The sequence below is a fragment of the Strix aluco genome, chromosome Z, assembly GCF_031877795.1.
Source record: "Strix aluco isolate bStrAlu1 chromosome Z, bStrAlu1.hap1, whole genome shotgun sequence".
Classification (NCBI taxonomy): Eukaryota; Metazoa; Chordata; class Aves; order Strigiformes; family Strigidae; genus Strix; species Strix aluco.
Window position 1 is genome coordinate 86,694,645 of NC_133971.1, and position 18,720 is coordinate 86,713,364.

At 45.8% G+C, this 18,720-nt stretch overlaps 2 protein-coding genes across 4 annotated transcripts in view; one reads left to right on the forward strand and one right to left on the reverse strand.

Annotated features, from left to right (window-relative positions):
- Positions 1–10,142, forward strand: part of KIF24 (kinesin family member 24) — a 29,819-nt gene extending 19,677 nt beyond the window's left edge. The window contains exons 9-13 of the mRNA XM_074811987.1: positions 2,486–2,557; positions 3,176–3,285; positions 4,163–6,595; positions 7,496–7,589; positions 9,830–10,142. Coding sequence (XP_074668088.1) covers positions 2,486–2,557; positions 3,176–3,285; positions 4,163–6,595; positions 7,496–7,589; positions 9,830–9,970 — 2,850 coding nt within the window. The 3' untranslated portion in view covers positions 9,971–10,142. The remainder of the gene's footprint in view (positions 1–2,485; positions 2,558–3,175; positions 3,286–4,162; positions 6,596–7,495; positions 7,590–9,829) is intronic.
- A 4,079-nt stretch (positions 10,143–14,221) lies between these two features.
- The window catches only part of UBAP1 (ubiquitin associated protein 1), a 37,445-nt gene continuing 32,946 nt past the window's right edge, over positions 14,222–18,720 (reverse strand). For all 3 annotated transcript variants that reach the window (XM_074811988.1, XM_074811989.1, XM_074811990.1), the window contains 2 exons: positions 17,796–17,897; positions 14,222–16,385 (listed from right to left, as the gene is read on the reverse strand). In XM_074811988.1, the coding sequence (XP_074668089.1) occupies positions 16,245–16,385; positions 17,796–17,897 (243 nt within the window). In that variant the 3' untranslated portion in view covers positions 14,222–16,244. The remainder of the gene's footprint in view (positions 16,386–17,795; positions 17,898–18,720) is intronic.

Genomic DNA, 18,720 nt, shown 5'->3' on the forward strand with positions numbered 1-18,720 from the left:
GTCTTTTTTAATTGATTCTTACAGCCAGCCAGATAAACACAGCATGGAGAATGTTAGGTATAGTATAGTAAGTGTCTCATATTTTACATAGAAAGTTTTGTCCCGTTTAGTTCCAGAGAATATGGGCTTGGGATAGCCATATTTGTTTCATAAAAGCACATCAGATCCTGCTGGTTATTTTCACCACTTGAACTCAGTGGTGTTCAAATCAAGAGTAAAGGACTTAAATACTCAAGAGCACAGAAACTAGCAATTCGTGTATGGAGGAAGGAACAGGAAGAAGTGCACTCTTAATGCAAACTGTCTTTTAGAAGTGTACAGTGACATAAAGAGGGACAAGGAGCAGAGAAACGCCATCCAAGATGAAGTACAAGTGCCTTTAAGTATAAACTGCAGGAGGCCTTGCACCTCCTTTAATTCAAACGAGCAAAACTCACTGATGTCTAAGTGAAACTGAAGGTGATACGCAATTAGTGAGTATGAGTCAACAGTGCAGAAGTTCGTGCACACAACTGTGCCTCTTAGTGTGCTGTGAATAGGAGGTGGCTTGCTCTGTTTTGAGAGTGTAGCATGTTCTTTACCACAGAGGCTTTCCTGCTGTGGAATGTCAGCATTCATACTGGGAGACAGCCTGTAAAGTGGATGTGTTTCTGTACTTCATGCTTTCTTGAGTACTTGCTGGTGAATAACTGAGTGGCATGAGGAGTCAGGACCTGAATAGAAAGGACTCCTGAGAAGTAAGGCTTAATTTATGGTCATGAAACTCTTTTAAAAGGAACTTTAAAATCAGAGTCACACTCTCTATTTTTGGTATTGTCTGAAGCTGAGTAAATACCTAGGCAGTCTACAAGAAGTGACTGAATTAACTATAAAAGGCATCTTTGGGTAAGTCTACATGACCTGCAGCCTGTAAAACCTAGGTCTGCCCTCAGTGATCATAATGCTCTCTTCAGGCTTTAAAAGACATGAAGTTTGAAGTTTGCTGCTGGTTTGACTATTCACATTGATTTCAAGTAGAAGATATTCAGATACTGCAATCATGAGAAGCAGAATAAAAAATTAGAATAGTTTGATCTCTTACTTGTTAGAGGTGCAATTTTTAATAAAATGCAGTAAAAGTGAGAAATAAGTGTCATTTTAAGTGGGTGTATGTAGAATGTAGTAAGGCTTTAAATGTGGAAAGGCTGCTTCATGCTAGTATCACCATGACAATACCGTAATCTTATTTTTCCTTCAATATTTGCTCTAAATTACTTGTCTCGTGGCTATATAGTCTATTTCTGCCAATTTTAGAGAGCATCTGGGCTTGATATGGAGTGTGATGCTATTGTGCTTATTCCAGTGGAAACATGTCAAAAAGCTGCACATCCTTGAGTTTGAACATGACCTCTTTTTCCAAGGCTGGTAATAAATCAAGGGATGTTTCTTCAAGACTACAGGCTACCTCTGGTGGTTATTAACAATAAGAAGATCTAATGAGTTCTGTGAAGGGCGTAGGTGTAGCTGGCTCCTCATGTCCTGTTAGTTTCAATGGGAATCCTGTAGCTCCATCTCCGTTCCCTGGGTAGTCTGTTGATTCATTCTCGGTGTTTTGTGTATAGTTCTTATTAGCCTGTCAAAGGTCACAGTGACATGTTCATTCAGACAGGCTGTATCATTAGTACATTCTGAGCGTGGGCTTGAACCTGGATTCCAATCCAGCTCCCCTCACAGCTAATTGTTTTGTGCTGGTCCATGCTCTCCCCTTTGATTGGTTTTGGTGCCTTGCGCTGCTCTGAAGAGGAAATGGCTTGAGATCCGCTGCCTTCTAACAGCCCAGCATACCCACGCACAGATGGGACATCTATACTGCAGATTACAGTCAGTATGGGAGGAATATGCACTTACTAGCTCATGCTATCCCTGACTAAGGTATTAAAATATTGCCAGAGTGGCATAAGAAATTGGCACTGCTGTTGTCCAAAGCGTTGGGGTGTTTTTGGAAGGGGAAGAGCTTCTTTTAGAAGAAAGAACTTCCTAAGAGCTGAAGCTCAAAAAGCTCTGTTCTTAGGGACCACGTGCCCTGTAAGCTGCAGCACAGTAAGCTGCAGTACACCCAATCTGGCTTCAAACTAGTTACCTATGGTGCAGGCAGCAGCAGGTCCACAGCAGTGTGGAGCTCTGTGCATGCTAAATGTGTGTATTTACCCAGCTTCTTGGGTTTTGTATAGCCCAGAGAGCTGACAGGCGAGGCTAGCTGTGCCCTGTGCAGCAGCTTTGCTCGCTTTGACTGCAGCTGAACTGCTGCTGACAGCTGCACTGGCTGAAGCTGGCTGCTCATGGCTGTGGCAACAGCAAACTCCCTTGTGAGGGACATCACATAGAAGGAGTCAAAGGTGCGTGAGGGAAATAGTACATTTGCAGTTTAGGTTTGATGCAATTCAGTTCCTTGCCAGTGTGTGACTGATATGTTTTTCCCACTCTGTATTTTTTTTTCTTTTGGTAGCTAAAGGAATGCATTCGGGCGTTGGATCAGGAACATGCACATACTCCTTTCCGGCAAAGCAAATTAACTCAGGTAAAACGAGCAGAAAACAACAGTAGAGGTTTCTCTGATGAGGACAAAATAAATAAATAAATGATAAAAAGGATATAATTCAATAACTGCTATTAAACTCTTGAAGAAAAGAGAAATGCATAACTCTTACAAACATTAATTTTAAAGATAATCACAGAATAAAGGCCAGAAAAATCACAGAAAAAAAGTCAATCCTGGGGACTGGCATGGTAAAACCCAAACAAAAACCCCAAACCCTACTTGCCAGACTCATTCAGAGTTACCATCCATCTCCGCACAGTCTGCAACCAATCTTGCATCTTTGTGCAGTTACAGTCCTGGGAGTTTTCATCAATTCTTCATTCCAGTTGTAACATATGCTTTATTACTCAAACATATGGGCGCCTGTTGCAAGGGCTTGTTCAGAGGCCTGATTAACACTTGTATTCATTTTAAATTGTAAACAAAGAATTGCAAGACAAATAGAGACAAGAGGACTACATTTAATAAAAAAGAAAAGAGATAGCAACTGTGCATCACCTGACTCATGTTAAACTGCCTCTGTACACATCGCCAGTTTACAGGAAATGAAAGGTACATGAATTGCTAAGGATCTTCTTTTTTTCTTTCCAACCCTAGGTGCTAAAAGATTCTTTCATTGGCAATTCCAAGACATGTATGATAGCCAATGTATCACCTAGCCACATAGCTACAGAGCATACCCTGAACACTTTACGATATGCTGACAGGTAGGTGATGAAACTCAATCTTGCCAAGCTGAAAAACACAAATTAAAAAACTAATGTATGATGTTTGTGGTTATATTTCATTTTGGTTATATTGGAAATGTCAATTTAGGCAAGAAATACAATTTTCACAATGCAAATAAAATGCTTACATGTTCCAACTCTTGAAATTCTCTGGGTGTTCTAAATCCTTTCTGATGACAGTTTTTATTGATAAAAATACCACTGTGCTCCCTGCAGCTGCAGGGTTACTAACCTCAGCAGTCAGAAGTTTTGTTTTAGTTTTGTATTGTAGTTCCTCCTAGAATGTGTGCAAGTCCTTCCCTGCTACACAGGAGGAGGTAAATTACAGGCTGTGCAGTGCTGGAGTTAAGAAACAAGAGATGCTTATGGGGAAGAGGAGTACAGGAAGCAGTTGAGGTGATAGGGTGATATCAGTGAAGCAGCTCTTCACAGATGCACTGAGTTTGATCCAGGAGCACTGTAGCCCTGTACATGTATCACCTGAGCTAATTAGCCCCACTGCAACTACTCCAAAACCCCTAATTTGTGTCTTGTGGGACCCTGTGATGTGCTGTGGAGAGTACTAGCTTGTCTTGCCATTCTGCATTGTAAAGTGTGGAAGTGCAACCCCCTTGCACTGAAGCAGAGGCCGTCTTCACTCATTTGACCTGTTGTGCACAGTTCAAGGAAGCACTTCAATATACTGCTGTAGACCTTTCCAGAAGTTCAGGCGTTTTGGCAGAGGGGTTTTGATACCTGTGTGGATCACTGACAATTAAAACAGAAATCATGACACTGATTTCAGTGTTTAGCCTTAATCTGTGAAAGCATTAGTTCGTTCTGAAAGCATGACATCTAAAGCCAGTCTCACTTACAGGGTCAAAGAGCTGAAGAAAGGGATTAAATGTTCTACCCCTGTCACAAACAGGCATCGGACAGCTGGAAACGTATCTCCAAAACGTGTCCAAAACTGTCCCTCTTTGCCACCTGGAGAGAAGAGCTCTCCAAAGAAAGTGAAGCTAGGCCTCCAGCATCCCTCAAATTCTACAAAAACAAAGGCATGTCCTGCAGCACTCCAGCCAGCGAGTGTCCCTTTTGTCTCCACCCCCAGGGGAATCAATAAAGGACATGCCTACAAAGGAAATCCCAGCTCAGCCTGGTTCCACCACACTAGCCCAGTTAAGGGAGTTCTACGGATAGCACATCCCCTGAAGAAGAAGGCTGATGATCTGTCCCCCCACTCTGAAAAGAACCCCACTGCGAAGGATTTCATCATCAAAAATGCTGTCATGGCAGAAACAAGAGAGAGTGGCCAGAGAGACAAGTATATGCAAGACAGACCACCTGTGCAGTGCCTGAAAGTCCAGACAGTGCAACCTGTTCAGAAACAGCTTGTTTCTAGAGATGATTTTTCCTTTGGAGATGGAAATCTGCCTTCCAACGGCAGACAGGAATGGGGAAACACCTTTGCTAAACAATGTGTTGAAACCTGGACAAATGTGCCTCCATTTCAGAAGGAAAGGGAAGAGCATTTACGCCTTTATCACCAGCAGTTTCAGCAGCCACCTATTCTACAGCAAAATTTGAACTATCAACCTCTTGAGAGGTTTTTAACACAGTACAAGCCCCAGGAGATTCAAGTGAAGCAGGAGCTGAGCCTTACTCCCACGGAAGTACAGAGCAAAGAGGGGATGCAGCTGGAAGATCTGGATGACAGTGATTTCAGTGAAGATTCTTTCTCACCTGTCTGTAGTGAAAAGAGCGTGAAAAGAAATGCCAGCAAATGCAGTCAACATTCATTTTTCCTTCATCAAAGAGAACAAGGAACTGAAGAAGAGCAAAAAGGCCAAAAGCGTCGGGATTTATTTTTTAAATATGCAATACCCATGCAAGAACATGAACTAGGTGACAGCTGGAATCATAGTGGGGGCAGCCCAAAGGCAGAGGAATCCATTAAAAATGCAGGCTGCAGCAAAACTCCATCAGACTGGAGCTATGACTTAACTATTGAGTCTTCTCCAAGCAATACTGCAGAAAAACCTTACTGCCTGCAGGAAGATCCTGCATGTAACTGGAAAAATGGCAAAGATTTCCTAGCTGATCACAAACAGTACAAATCCAAACACAGATGTCTCGTTTACTCCAGTGAAGCCACCATAACTCCAGAAAAGGATGCTTCAAACTCGTATGTTTCTCCTGTATTGAAATCGGAAACTCCAGAGGGCAAAGAGATCGACCTCCAGCACGAAGAGAAGGAAGAATCCAATTTGGATAGACAGGCTGCCCTTGCAGGAGACGTCAAATGGAAAGCTCGAAAAAATGGAGTTAACCATTGTGGATCTTCCAGTTGTTCCTCAGAATTCACTTCTGAGCTGATGGCCTCTCACACGCTATCCCTTCTTGACTACGAGGAAACAACTGATACAGAGTCTTCTAACCAAGAGAAGTCCCCCCATGTGAAGCTGATGTCAGACATGAACATGCAAGGCTCCCAGAACAGGTTTGAGGAAGAGAGCTGGCAGTGTACGAGAAGCAGAGCTCTGACAGACAGCATGCTGGAACTGGGGGAGCAAGTGCGTCGTGGTGGAAGACACTGTGCCCTGCTGCGTTCCCCACAAACAGGGGACAAGTGGCTTTCACCCGCCTGCTGTGATGTGAACCCATGCTGCTGCCTCCTGGGCTCCGGTTCACCAAAGCAAGGAGTCGTTCACAGTTTATTTGTTGGACGTGACCTGACAGAAACATCTGCAGCTGCATCCACGGGCTCCAGGGGAGAGAGAGAGGGTGGTTTGTTTCTCAGTAACTCAACATGCAAAGAATACTTGGGTGGCAGACAGTGTGATGCTGATGTTGAAGATAACACTGGTAATTCAGGAAAATCTAACTCAAATCAAGGACCCCATGTTGAGCCCATGGCTCAAGAAATAAATACTGATATACCTGAGAAGAGCTATTTTCCAGGTGCATCATGCTTTCTCAGTGTGGGACATACAGATTACGCAGTCCAGTCCCCCTCTCAAGAAAGCAGCCTGCTGTTGCAGTCCACATCAGGACAGAGGAATGAGGACTTCAGTCATTCTGAAGACCCAGCCAAGTCATCGTTCAGCAATGAGGAAATGGGGTTGCTAAAAAACAAGTTAACACAGAGTATTTTTACGCAAGAGACTTTTCCTGCAGATTCAGGATTTGCAACCAAAGATAATAAGCCATTAGAAAATGCAAAGAGCCCCTCAGGCATGTCCAGCAGCAGCTCTCCAAGCGCTACATCAGAGATGGGCAAACGGCAGAGGGAAGCCCTGGAAAAGGCACAGTAAGTCTTGCTCATCACTGAAGCTTGTCGTGAAGCTTAGAAATTCTAGATGTGTGACACATTTGCCGTTATTTATGTATCATACGTACTTTAAAGACTGATGGGAAATCAATCTATGAAATAATTATTTAATAAGATTAATGATAATTTATAGTCATTATCTCGTAAATATTTGATTGCTTGTTATTAGTGATATTTTAAAATCTCACAGGAAGCCAATTATTCTATTAGAGCTTCCTAGGATAATGCTAGAGGAATGAATATCACAATACAAACTGCAGATCTCAGTAACTAATTGGTTTCCTGTAAGTTGTAAAGTACCTAAAACCAATCAAAACCTCCCATCGAGAAGCAGGTGATAGCTGTTCCATCCCTATGGAAAGAAACTGAGCTAGAGCACCTGGGCAGTCACTGAAGATGCCACTGTCAGCTCCCAAGGACTGGACTGTGTTCACAGGTCTGAAAACACACTGTTGTTCAGAGAAACTTGCTCAGAGGAATGAACAGCAGCACTGCCTTCTTGCTCTGCCCATTTTTCGCCAAAATGACTTACAGCCTCCTGGTTGTAAGCCATTTCACGAATTAATTAGACAATTTTTTTGCTCCTAGATATCCTTATGGTAAAAAGGAGTATGTGCCCCTGTGCTGCCTATGCTAGTGAGAGACTGTGGTCACTCCTCTCTGAGAGATCTTCAGTTGTCAAGGTCATCTTTAACCCCAAACCAGTGCAGTTCACTGCACTTCAAGGACCACTGGTGTGCAATTTCTGAATGCCTGGGACACAGGACAGCAATGCTTCGTCTGGGGCATTCCTCCTTCTTTAAAGGTTTATTGAGGCCAACAGTAATTGTAGCTAGCGCAGCAGGCTGTGTAACCAGTGGTGTATTTTATGTTCATCAGACAGGCTGTAATTCGGGCCCATCGGCAGCAGCTGGATGAAATGGCATCCTTGTGCTTCAAGGAAGAGTGCTTGATAAACCAGATGTCTGCAATGGTAAGTGTTTTCAGATGATGATTTCAGTGCCTGTTGAACCTGCATAAATTAATCTTAGAGATTATTAACTCGAATTAGTGAGGTGACATTCCTCGTCAGTTCTTCCTCTCGTTCTCTGATGGCTCCCTGACTCCTAGGAGAGGCCGCTCGTTTTCAGTACCTGTTGTGTCTCTGCCAGTCTCCACATTGCCAGGTCCCTGCGGGAGAAGGGGACTGATGGGCCAACTCTGAACTGCCTGTCTCTGATGATAAAACAGCTTTCTCCTACCTTGCATCGTGGGTGCCAGACTGTACTAAACAGGGCCTCTTTCCACGTGACGTTCTTCTCCTTACAGGCTGGAGCAAGTAAGTCCATACCCCAGAAAACAGCACGCCCCTACGGCACGGCGCTGGGAGGCTGCACTGTGGACGTGCCCACCCCTGGCCCCACTCGCTCCAGCGCTCTAACCACGGTGACTTGCGCCCTCTCAGGCTCTTGACTTTTGGCACCCAAGTGTTTCTTGGCTCATCCTTGTCTCAGATGACCTTGACTCAGGCTGGACCTAAAGACTGGCACCTGCACGGCCCCACTGCTAGCTGGGCAATCCCAGTTCTCTGTTTCTCCTGCATCCAGATAGATGCATGTCACAGCTGTGTGAGCATTCTCATCGCTCACCCAGACCATTAACATTTCCCAGAGAGAACCTGCCTTCCCAGTTCCCTCATTATCAGTAAAGCCAAGCTCCATTACTGCATTACGTCATCAACATTTTAAACCCTATCAGTTCAGATCTGAAGTACAGCTACAGAGACTCTTGCCTCAGGGATTTCAGAACGGAGCCACCACATGGCCTATTTGCTGTCATTTCCAGCTGCATGGGATGAGTTATCAGACAACATACAGAAGTTCACAAAGAAACACAAGAGCCATAAACCAAATTAGTTTTGTGTCAGAGAATGCAGTGATACAAAGCAATCTTTTTAATTTTTTTTTTAAATCTTTTGAGATTGGTCATTGGATACCAGCCCTCTACCCTCCTCTCCCTCCCACCATTTATTTGCTCCTTGCACCAAGCAATCATTTTCTGGCTAGCAGAATTATGACAAGCTTGCCAGGCCTGCCAGCAGTGTGTGAGTAACTTACAACCTGTAGTGTTATTTCACAGCATGACCTTTCTTTGGGCAATGAACTCTGATTGGACTTCCTATATCAGTTTCTCTCCTTCCACCTTCAGATGGTTGCAGCTTCTCCAGCCATGAAACTCTGGCTGCAGGAGAGACTCCTGCCAAAACGGACCATGTACTGAACCAAGCAGTATTTAAAGTGCTTAAGAAAAATCTGCCACGGCAGCTGGTCTGGTCTTCATTACAGTCCTGATGTCCCTGCAAGACAAAGATACAGTGCAGGAGATAGCTGGAGTCCTGCCAAATGAGCTGTTGAATGATGGATTTCCCTGTGGTGGCAGTTGAAGTCCCTGGCCCTGAGGATGCTGACTCCTCCCAGCTGCTTAGACACTGAGCTTGAACAGAGGCACCAAACTCTGCTCTCAGCTGGAAAGCAGAGCGAGTCTGAGTGCTGCCTTATTAATACAAGCCCTACTTTAAAATAACCGCCTCCATTTCAGTTTTGATCACAGTTTCATATCACTTTTTATCCGTGTGGCAGGTTTCTGTGGAAGGTAGAGTGCCCCTTGGCCAAGGTTATAGACACTGCTGGTATTTCTCATGTCAGATCTAGCAGACCTGTAGCCATGCAGGAGTGGGACTGGCCCTGTGACCTGATGTGAAATAATCCCTTCGGTCTCCCAGGAATGGGCTATTATGTCTGATCAGTGAGTGGCCCAGCTCACTGTTTATTTTCATGATTGCTAGTTCCTACATGAGAGGTTGTCAGGAGCAGAGCTCAGTACATTGTAAAACTGCACGTCAGATAACCAGTCCCTATACTAAACTGTTGAAAAGCTAACTGGTCTACAAGGGTGATAACAGGTGCTTTATACATTTTTATTTTTAAACCATTGTATTAGCTGTAATTTCACCAACAGCTAAAACTACCAGAGTAAGTAAGCCTCAGCATTTAGAGGCATTGACCTTTGTCTGTGAGGGTCAGGACTTTAATAAGGAAATACTGATTTAATCTACTACACTGCAGAATGGAAAACATGCTTCTATGTATGGCTGCAGCACATAGAATAGGCTGATTTTCTCCAACCCTGCTGTTACTGTTGTTCCCAAAACTTTCCTTTTGGCTTCCTCTCCAGGATTTTCAGAATTTTGTGACCAAGCTGGATGAAGTCTTGGTACTGAAGTCGAAGTGTATCCAAACGATGCGAGCCCAGCTCCAGCTCTATTTAGCCTCTCCTGGCACTGACACATCCCTGCAAACTCCTCTGCCAGTTTAGACCTTCTTTGCCTGCACATGCCCAGGAACAGCTACAGCTGGTGTTTCGCCACACTTGGTGCTGAAGAGTGTGGATCACTAGGGGATAACTTTTGGTTTGATGTTTGTGATTAGTGTGTATTTTAGGTAAGGATGGAGAGAATTCTGAGTAAATTAGAGATGACTACTTGGCACCACAAGCTTTTGTATTTCCTTAATACCAGTAAGCCATGTTTTTAAGAATAACAATTCAGCAGCCTTTAAATATCTCACCAAGCAGCAGGAAGTCCTGTCTACAGTATTCATACCAGCTTCTCACATGTCAAAGGCACTTCTGTGTTGCCAAGAAAATGAGGGGAAAAGAAAAAACCTGTAGCCAGGCACAGGTCTGAACAGAAATGCTCAAATGCTATCCAGAAAAGTGTTTGCAAACAGAAGCCAGGAAAGAGAGGGGAGCTGCTGTTAAGCACACGAACGTAACTAGACCATAAGTAAACAGAAGTCAAGGCAGGGCAAGTGCGGTCTCTTTCAGAAAGCAGCAGGCCGTTGTCAAATTTGTTCTCTGCTTGAGACAAAGGCTCCAGAGGTCCTTGAAAGAGGTGGCTTAAGTCATGGGTAACGGGTGGTTTAGTAGGGACTTTGTACCAAAGGTTCATCTAGCATGTTAGTAAGGATGTGGGTTTCGTACTGCTGCCAACAGCTTACCTGCTACAAACCTGAGATCTCTGCACCGTGGCACAACTGTACAGTGCTCGTCATCCGGGTGGACAGAACTGATTTTTCACAGCAAAAGAGGGTCTGGCTAGAGGCAGTGGGATTTCAGAAACTCCTAACAGTGCTGTTATGTGAAGCTGGTATTGAATCAAGAACTACAGAATCCTCATCTGGAGCCCTGCAAAAGCTCTGGTACTTCATGCATCACACCGGAACCACAAACCAAGTCCACTTGCTGAAGCCACAAGTGACCTTGAAAGATGCTCAGCTGACAACGTGCTGTGTGAGCGCTCCTGCTCCAAAATTAGGCCTGTCGCAGCACCTTCAGCCATCCCAGTGTCCCCTCGGTAACGCCTGCAGCAGCTCAATCAAAGCCTGCTCAGTCGCCAGAAATGCCAAGGGTAAGGGGACACTGCTGTCCGACCAGCTGTGAACGTTACTGCCTGCTTCTTCAGCTACTCCGAGGAGCCCAGGTCAGGCTGAGCCACAGTACAGCAGTGGCAGTGACACTCAGTTATCTGGGCTGTGTATCTGGGGCAAACACTCCCAGGAATGTCACACAGCGTAGCCCTGGGGAGCAGAAGGGCAAGGGGAGGACTCGTAACAGAAGGAAGTCCCACATCAGTGCCCTGACTGTTGGGGCTGGTTTTTAGCACTGGGGTCTCTGTCTTGCCCTGGAGACTGGACTACTCTGTGGAGCAGAGAGCAGAGCCCCTCCAGGGTCTGAGTTTATGGCTCTCCAGACGGTTCCTGTGTCCAGGTTACAGGCCAGCAGCACGTCACACCTGAACCCAGGTCTCCCAGCCCCGTTTTTAGAAGCCTTCCTTGCCTGGAGAAATGAGGTTGCAGGAGCCAGACTCCGTGTCAGGGGCACTGTGGTATTTGTGCACAGCATGCGTGACAGGCAGCAGAGAGCTATAAAGCAGTGGGACTCCCAGGCACCTTCTTAAAGCCATGGAGGGAAGAACAGGCATTAAACCAAGCTCCCCTTTAAAAACAGCAACTCTTAGAAAGGCTCCCTCCACCTCCTGGGGCCAGGGAAAGCTTTCCTGTGCATAAGGTGAGGAGAAGATGTGGCGGTTGGGTAGTCCATGTGCCTTCTGAAAGCATAAATGGATGTGAGCACTTACAGCTGTTTCCCCAGCACTTTCTCTGCAAGCGTACAGAAAACAGGGCTCTGGGGGAGCTGCTGAGGGGTTTGAAACTTTGCCTGGAGCAAAGGAAAAAGTGGGGCTGTTAGGATGGGTGCACAGGGCACAGGAAAATGAGATGCTCAGCCAGTAGTAACGCAGTCCTCCACGTACTCTGACGTTTGGGAGATGAGTACTGGTGGGTTGTACTTTGAGGTTTTTTAAAGGAGCAGCTCAGCAAACTACATTCACAGGCATTTTCAGTCTCTTACACAAGCTGGCCATTTCTAAAGCAACACACAAGGAAGAACCATTTGCACGACCAACAGTGCCATGTCCTCACCTCAGTATTTTCAGAGTAGTTGTAACAAGACAGAGAAGTGACCAGAAATTTCCACGAGCAGGAGAGGGGAGTTAAGTCAGCTAGCAAACTCGAGCCACCCGTGATTCCTGTCTGGTCTACTGTGAAAAAGGCAAGTCTGGCAGATCAGAGCCCCAGTGCAAGTTCCCAGAGCAGGAACTATTCCCTCCCTGGAGGAATGGCCAGGAACACTGAGAAACAACACATAAACAAAACAACAACAAAAAAGCAGTTTTCCAAGGTCTGATCTTTTTTAAAGTGGAGCAATCCAGCCAATCCACAAGACTAGACCTTATGAAACGTAAGATTTTTTTTATCCGTCTGTTCTCAGAATTTTATTTTCCCTGCTAAATATATGACTTGTCTAAAATAAAAAAAAAAAAATAAATACAGCAGTCCTGGCTGGGAAAATCCACCCATCCTTAGCAATAACAGGACTACAGACACGCTTGAAGTGCTGCAGTCCCAGGAGATACCACAGCTGGGCTCCTAGTACACAACGGGAACTACCAAAGCTGCTGTCAAAAATGGTAATGGTTTTCTCTCCACTCTTACTACCTAGATGCTGCTTTAATTCTTGTGTGAAAGTGTGCTAAATAAGCTGTTTGATACTGCACTGACACCTGCTATGAATGGTTTTCATTTCAGCTTGAGGAACGTATGAAAGTGTTTGTCATTACAGCAGTCTAAGAGATTAAGAGAGCTTGGCCGTGTACAATCAAATAAATACAGAACTAAAATGGGTTCACTTTTGCCCTCGGGTGTGACAAAGACTATTAATGCTCATAGCAGATACTTGATATTTTATTTGCATAATTGACATTATTTAAAATAAAATTCAATTTACTACATAACTCTGGTAAAATTTATTTTAAAGTGATCAAAACTCCTGTTTGATTGCAAAAGATTAACTGGGGCTGGGAGTCAGTACAAGATCCCCTTGCACCTGGCGGCCGAGCCTGCAGCGGCAGCACAACCCTCGCACCAGGTTTTGCTGCAGTGGTGGCAGAAGCCCGCGGTCTCCCCAGCACAGGGAGCTGCCCAGCCACACGCCGTGCAGAGAATCCACTGAGGCAGGCTGCGGGGTCGGTGACCCGTGCCGCCCACGGGTGCTCCGGCAGAGCCAGGCCGCTGCTGGGGCCGCGAGGCTGGCTGAAGGCACCACGGGGGCAGCTGCGGCTCCCGCTGCCTGACAGAAAACGTCACCCTCAAAACCAGGCAGCGAGCACAGCAGCACCTCTCATCCCACCAGGTCTCCAGCCACGTTGCAGGCAGGGTGGGAGCCCTCGGCTGCCGTGCAGGTGAGCGATGGCCCATCACTGTCAGAGTCCTCACCAGGCCGCTGCTGCCCAGGAACCACCAGAAGGGTCCCTGGCTCTCAAGCACCAGCTTGGCTCTGCCTCTACACGTCCCCTCACAAGCCTTCCCACCAGGGCCCCCAGACCTGGGTAGCTGGCAGCAGCTGGCGCAGGAAGGCAGGACAACCTCTGACAAAGTTAAGGCAGTGCCCAGTGCCAGGTACACACATCGTTCTGCCCTGAGAAGAGGAGGAAGAGCCCCGACGTCTCCAGTCATCTTCTCACCAGCCAGCAGCAGGGCAGAGCCCAGCCATGCACCAGCCGTCAGCAGGACCTCCCCAGGCCCAGGCTGAGCTTTGTTTGTGACTTAACAGGAGAGAACAACAGCACCAGAGTCATATGCAACGCACAGCCTCCAGAACGACATTCAAGCTTTGTCACGTTGTGTCACTTGTTACACATTTCCCCAGAAGTGCCCCTGCCCTGAGCCACCAGGTTAATCCCCGCAGTCCCTGGTCTTTCCCTCTGTGAGAAGCTGCCCCAGAAACATGCTTCCAGCCTTCAGTCACCCAGTGATGTACAGCCAGAAAACTCCCTGCCGAAGCAAGAGCAACATCACCAGGGAAGACAGAGGGATACGCCTCTTGGGAAGGAGGAGACCAGCTTCACAGGGATCACTTCCCATCTTCACTCCTCTGCTCCATAAGCAGAGTAGCAGTGGGGTTAAGAGCCAGCCCCCACCAAGGGACAGGGAGAAAACTTAACACACATTTACACAACCAAAGAGATTGTTTTATTGAGAAGTTTGGTCTAAATAGTTACTTTGTCACTGGCAAGGCTTCTTGCCCCCTCAGGACTGCCTAGTACCAGACACGGACTTGTTTAGATATTAATTCTGAGAAAATCAAAGCAAGCAGCACAACTGAACGCTCCCAGCAGTGACAGTAAAGCAGTTTGAGTTTTGTTTTCCAGCTTTTCTGACTTATCAGGAGCATCATTTCCTTGTTTCAAACTATCACATTTTTCACCTGGAAAGGAAAGCTGGGCAACTGCTTCACCTGCACCCACAGAGGCAGCAGCTGCTGAATGTCCTTAGACAAGTTTTAATTTCAGCCCCACCACTGGTGAAGCTCAATGCTACAGGATAGGATGCAAAGCAATCTGCCCTGGTCCTGTTCATCACCCATCTCCACATCTCCTAGATATGTGCTAGCTACATCTCTCCTCAGCATCATTTTAAGTAAAGGTATGTAAATTAACATAGTTGAGCACCTCACAGAAAATTCCAGGAGTTAACACTGGACCCAAATGTTTGGTCATGTAAAGTTAACAACATGATAGGAAACAAATGCCATCTTCCTTCTGGGTCCTGATGAGTTAAAACCTCCTACTGAAAAACCTGAACGGAGGCAACAAAGCCAAGCCGTTTTCCCCTCCCCAAGACCAGTGCTCCCAGCTCCATGCTCTAACATGAGTTTGGATCCCCAGGCTTGAATTTTGCAACAAAACAAAAATAAGCCACAGAAAAAAGCAGCATATTTCACCACTGCAGCCACCTGCCTGGACACCTGGTTGTTCTGCCCAACACTCAGTGTTCACGCATGCCTACAGGAGCGGGCAGCACCTGGGCAGGCAGGATCCAGCAAGTTCTTCATCTGCTGAAGCCAAAGAGCATGAGAGATGGGAACCATAACACTGGGAGTTATATTTGAGGGTTTTATTAGTTGTTCTTCTGCAGAATCAAAATATTTAGCAAATTAAAGATTCCTCAAGACTGCTGATATTTCATGTATTTAGAACTTGAACAATGTACAATGTAATACTTTGAACTATCAAAACCAACTCAAAACCTGATTTCTAGTACTAGATGTTACTGTGTAATTCTATAGCAGTGTGAGAAATGGACCTAATGCAGTGAGTGTATTTGTTTTAAAGAAAGTGCTTGAAAGAAGCCTCCTGCATCGCACTATTATTTAAAATAAAGATAACTGATTTCCTAGCAGGGCATTGTCTTAAATATCCTACAAGCCTGGGGGATTAAGAATACTGAGCCCCAGCTCTCTGCCTTCAGGTTCAAGAACCAACACGAGTTGCAGGTCCAGGTAGAGTTCACAGCTTACCTGTTTCAAGAGAACTTACACACCACTCAGCACTGGACACTCATGTCCGGCAGAAGTGTTGGATGCATGGGTTAAAAAAAAACCCAAACAAACAAAAACAAAACCAAAAAAACCCACACGAGGAACAGCTTCTTTCTTTATGCATAGCGACAGTTTCTGAACCAGTGTTTTACTAAGTTACAGACTAACTTTCAACCAAAAAATAAAACTCCATTGCACTAAAGGTCAAATTTAACCAGTTAATCTGGACCGTGACACAGTCAAGTAATTCAGTACAAGCAGACACCATGAAAGCAGCTTCAAAGAACCAAAGCATCCTAGTTTTAGAACCAACTTAGTATTCTTCTGTCCAACTCCAGTGCAACAGTGAGGGGGGGAACCACTCCCATCTCTACCTATGTACAATTCCAGTAGATGCTGGGCAGCCTAAACTCTCCGTGGCCAGGCTGGAAAAAGGAAACTTAGGAAAGGACACTTTAAAATTTAATTTAAGAAAGTTGGCTCTCAGTGGAAAGAGAAATGCTGGAGTGATGCACGCGGGTGGGCTTGCTCAGTCACTGTCCCATGTATGTGAAAAGCTGGACTCCTTCCTGCCAGGAGCAAGTCACACTGGGTGTGAAGGTGGCAGGGCTGGTCCGGCTCTGTTGCACACTGAGAGTCCAGGAATGTGTTTTCAGCTGGCTCCTGCACGGGCCATTAGATCTTCCAAAGCATTGTGTTGGTCGTTGTTATGTAATAATAAGACCTCTGTAATGTCTTTTAGTTCAAAGCCCATTTCTTTAAATTGACTCATTAGCTGGAGAAGTTCTGTGATCTGAAAGACACAGACAGTCCATTATTTGCAAGAGAAAAGAGAATCAGCCCTTGGTGGAGGTTTAGCACAGATCCTGTCTTCAGCGACGGGGCACCCCATGGGGTGGATTCCTCCTCCCCAAGTACAGCCTGTTCCAGCTCTGTTTTGAGAAAGTCCACTCACACTGGAGCCGGCAGAGCTCTGGGTGCAGTAGCCCACAGGGCCTCACCTTCAGACCTTTCTGTCTGCAGTCCTGCATTTCCAAAATCCTTTTCAGAAAGCGCACCAAAGCTCAGTCTGTGGGGATGTCTCTCTCCCAGTAGGAAATTTATCAGTCTGGCCCAATCTGGGCTCCCCAAGATGCTGATTAACAGCACCCTGCTCCCACTGCATCTGAATTTTTTTTTAAAGTTACTTTGACTTTGGGAACAGTAAAGCAGCCCTTGCTATCAATTGGCTTGGGCAAATTTTGGGGATTAGCACAAACCCTACTGGACACACTGCATACGATACTACCAACATCAACCACAAATCCTCCCTGAGCTTTGAAAAAATGAGGTGACAAGATGTGAATCAGATGATCAGACTTATGAACCCTCTGCCATTTACAGTGCCTCCACTCCTCAGGAAAGGAAAACACAAAACAAGCAAACATGCTGAAATGGGCAATTAGGAGATTAGCCATTTCCAATTTTGGGGCTAAGCCAGTAGCAAATGTTTCCCAAGTTCAGTTATTTCTCCCACCTTCGCATCATTGTTCTTCTCTTTGCAAGCTCATCACTAAGTCCAATAAAGGCAGGAAGGCATATCTGCGTCTGAGGGGGTTGGGTCGCACCTCTAAAGATGTCACATAATGATTTGGCATACAACAGGCTGGCAGACATTAAAAGATCCTGCTGTCCTCTCTGCCCTGGCTACCTGCTCCTGCCTCTGTACCTTTGGTGCTGGTAAAGCAGCCAGACAACGAACCAGACCCCAAAAGAAACATATTTTCCATCTTCTTCCAGAGCGCGCCCTAACCCGACTGGCTGAGCAGCCAAGCAGATGCTTTTGTACAAGGGAGAAAATTCATGGCCGGGGCAGGCTGGCAGGTCTGAAAGATAACTTGCTGCTTCTGAATTTAACTGTCTCTGTACCAAGCACCTCACCCATAAGAGCTGGGTTCAAAACATTACAACCAGAATAAGCAGGGTCTTTAAGAAATCCTGTCCCCATAAAAATGCATGCAAGTGAGAGTAATAAAACAATGCAGAAGTAGTCTAATGCTTTAACACATATTCACTTTATCACTGCAGGGATGTTCCTTGTGGTCAGTTTTGGAAACAAGGCAGCATCACCATGAAAGCCAGAGTTACATCAGCCAGAGGAACTGCTGCTGGAATTGCCTGTCACAGCACATTCTCTCTACTCCTTAGCACATTGTGCCCTCACCTTCTCCTCTGAACACTGGTGCATTTCCAACGCTGCTTCAACAAGAAGTGGATCGAAGCCCTTCTCACAAAGCTGTCCATGTGCAAACAGGTAATCCAAAACCTGTGGGGAATGAAGAGGAAAAAAAAAAAAAAAGCAGCTTGCAGAGTGGCATTTGCAGCACATGGTTGGATACCAACTCTGTCCAGACAGAGGGGCTGAGCATAACTCTACCCCAGGCTTCACTAGGGACCGAGATAAAGTCCTTCCTAGCAGAGTTGAAATGCTCTTTATGCAAGAGCTGGTTCAGAGAAAACAGACGAGCCCTTCTGTCCTCCTGTGCTCTCCTACCAGCTCTGAACATCATCTTCCACTCTAGTCAAAGTAGTCTCAGAAGACTATCTTTAGCCTTCCGTGCCTGATCACTGAGCAGAAGGCAGAAGTTTAACTGTGCTTCTTACACTAGAAGTTTTAAAAATGAAACTGTAGGTCCAGCAGTCAAGATGCGTCAGCTTTTAGCTTCCTCAGACAGCCACAGGAACTGATGCAATCTGAAAGCAGTCAGCCTTTTAAGATCAACTCAGTATACTGGTGAGTGAGCTGCAAATCCCAGCACACACACCCAGAAACTGCTGCCAAATTTCTTATCTGTCCTCAGCTTTGAGAGGCGGGGGAAAGGTCAGATCAGTAACGCTAGGTATGCGAAAGAACACAGCCTACCTATACATCAGGATTTAAAACTATCCTCCTAAGGGACGTTTTTTCCATTTGATATTACAGTTCACTCCAGTGCACAGCTTAAACCACTCCTGATGTGCAGGTAGTGGGCAAGCAGATCAGCTCAAGCAGAAGTCACCAGGACACTCCTCCTCCCCAGGCACAGTCCTGCCAGCCGACGCTCAGTGCAGCACACAGCCTGACTAGGGTCAGCACGGAAAGCTTGGCC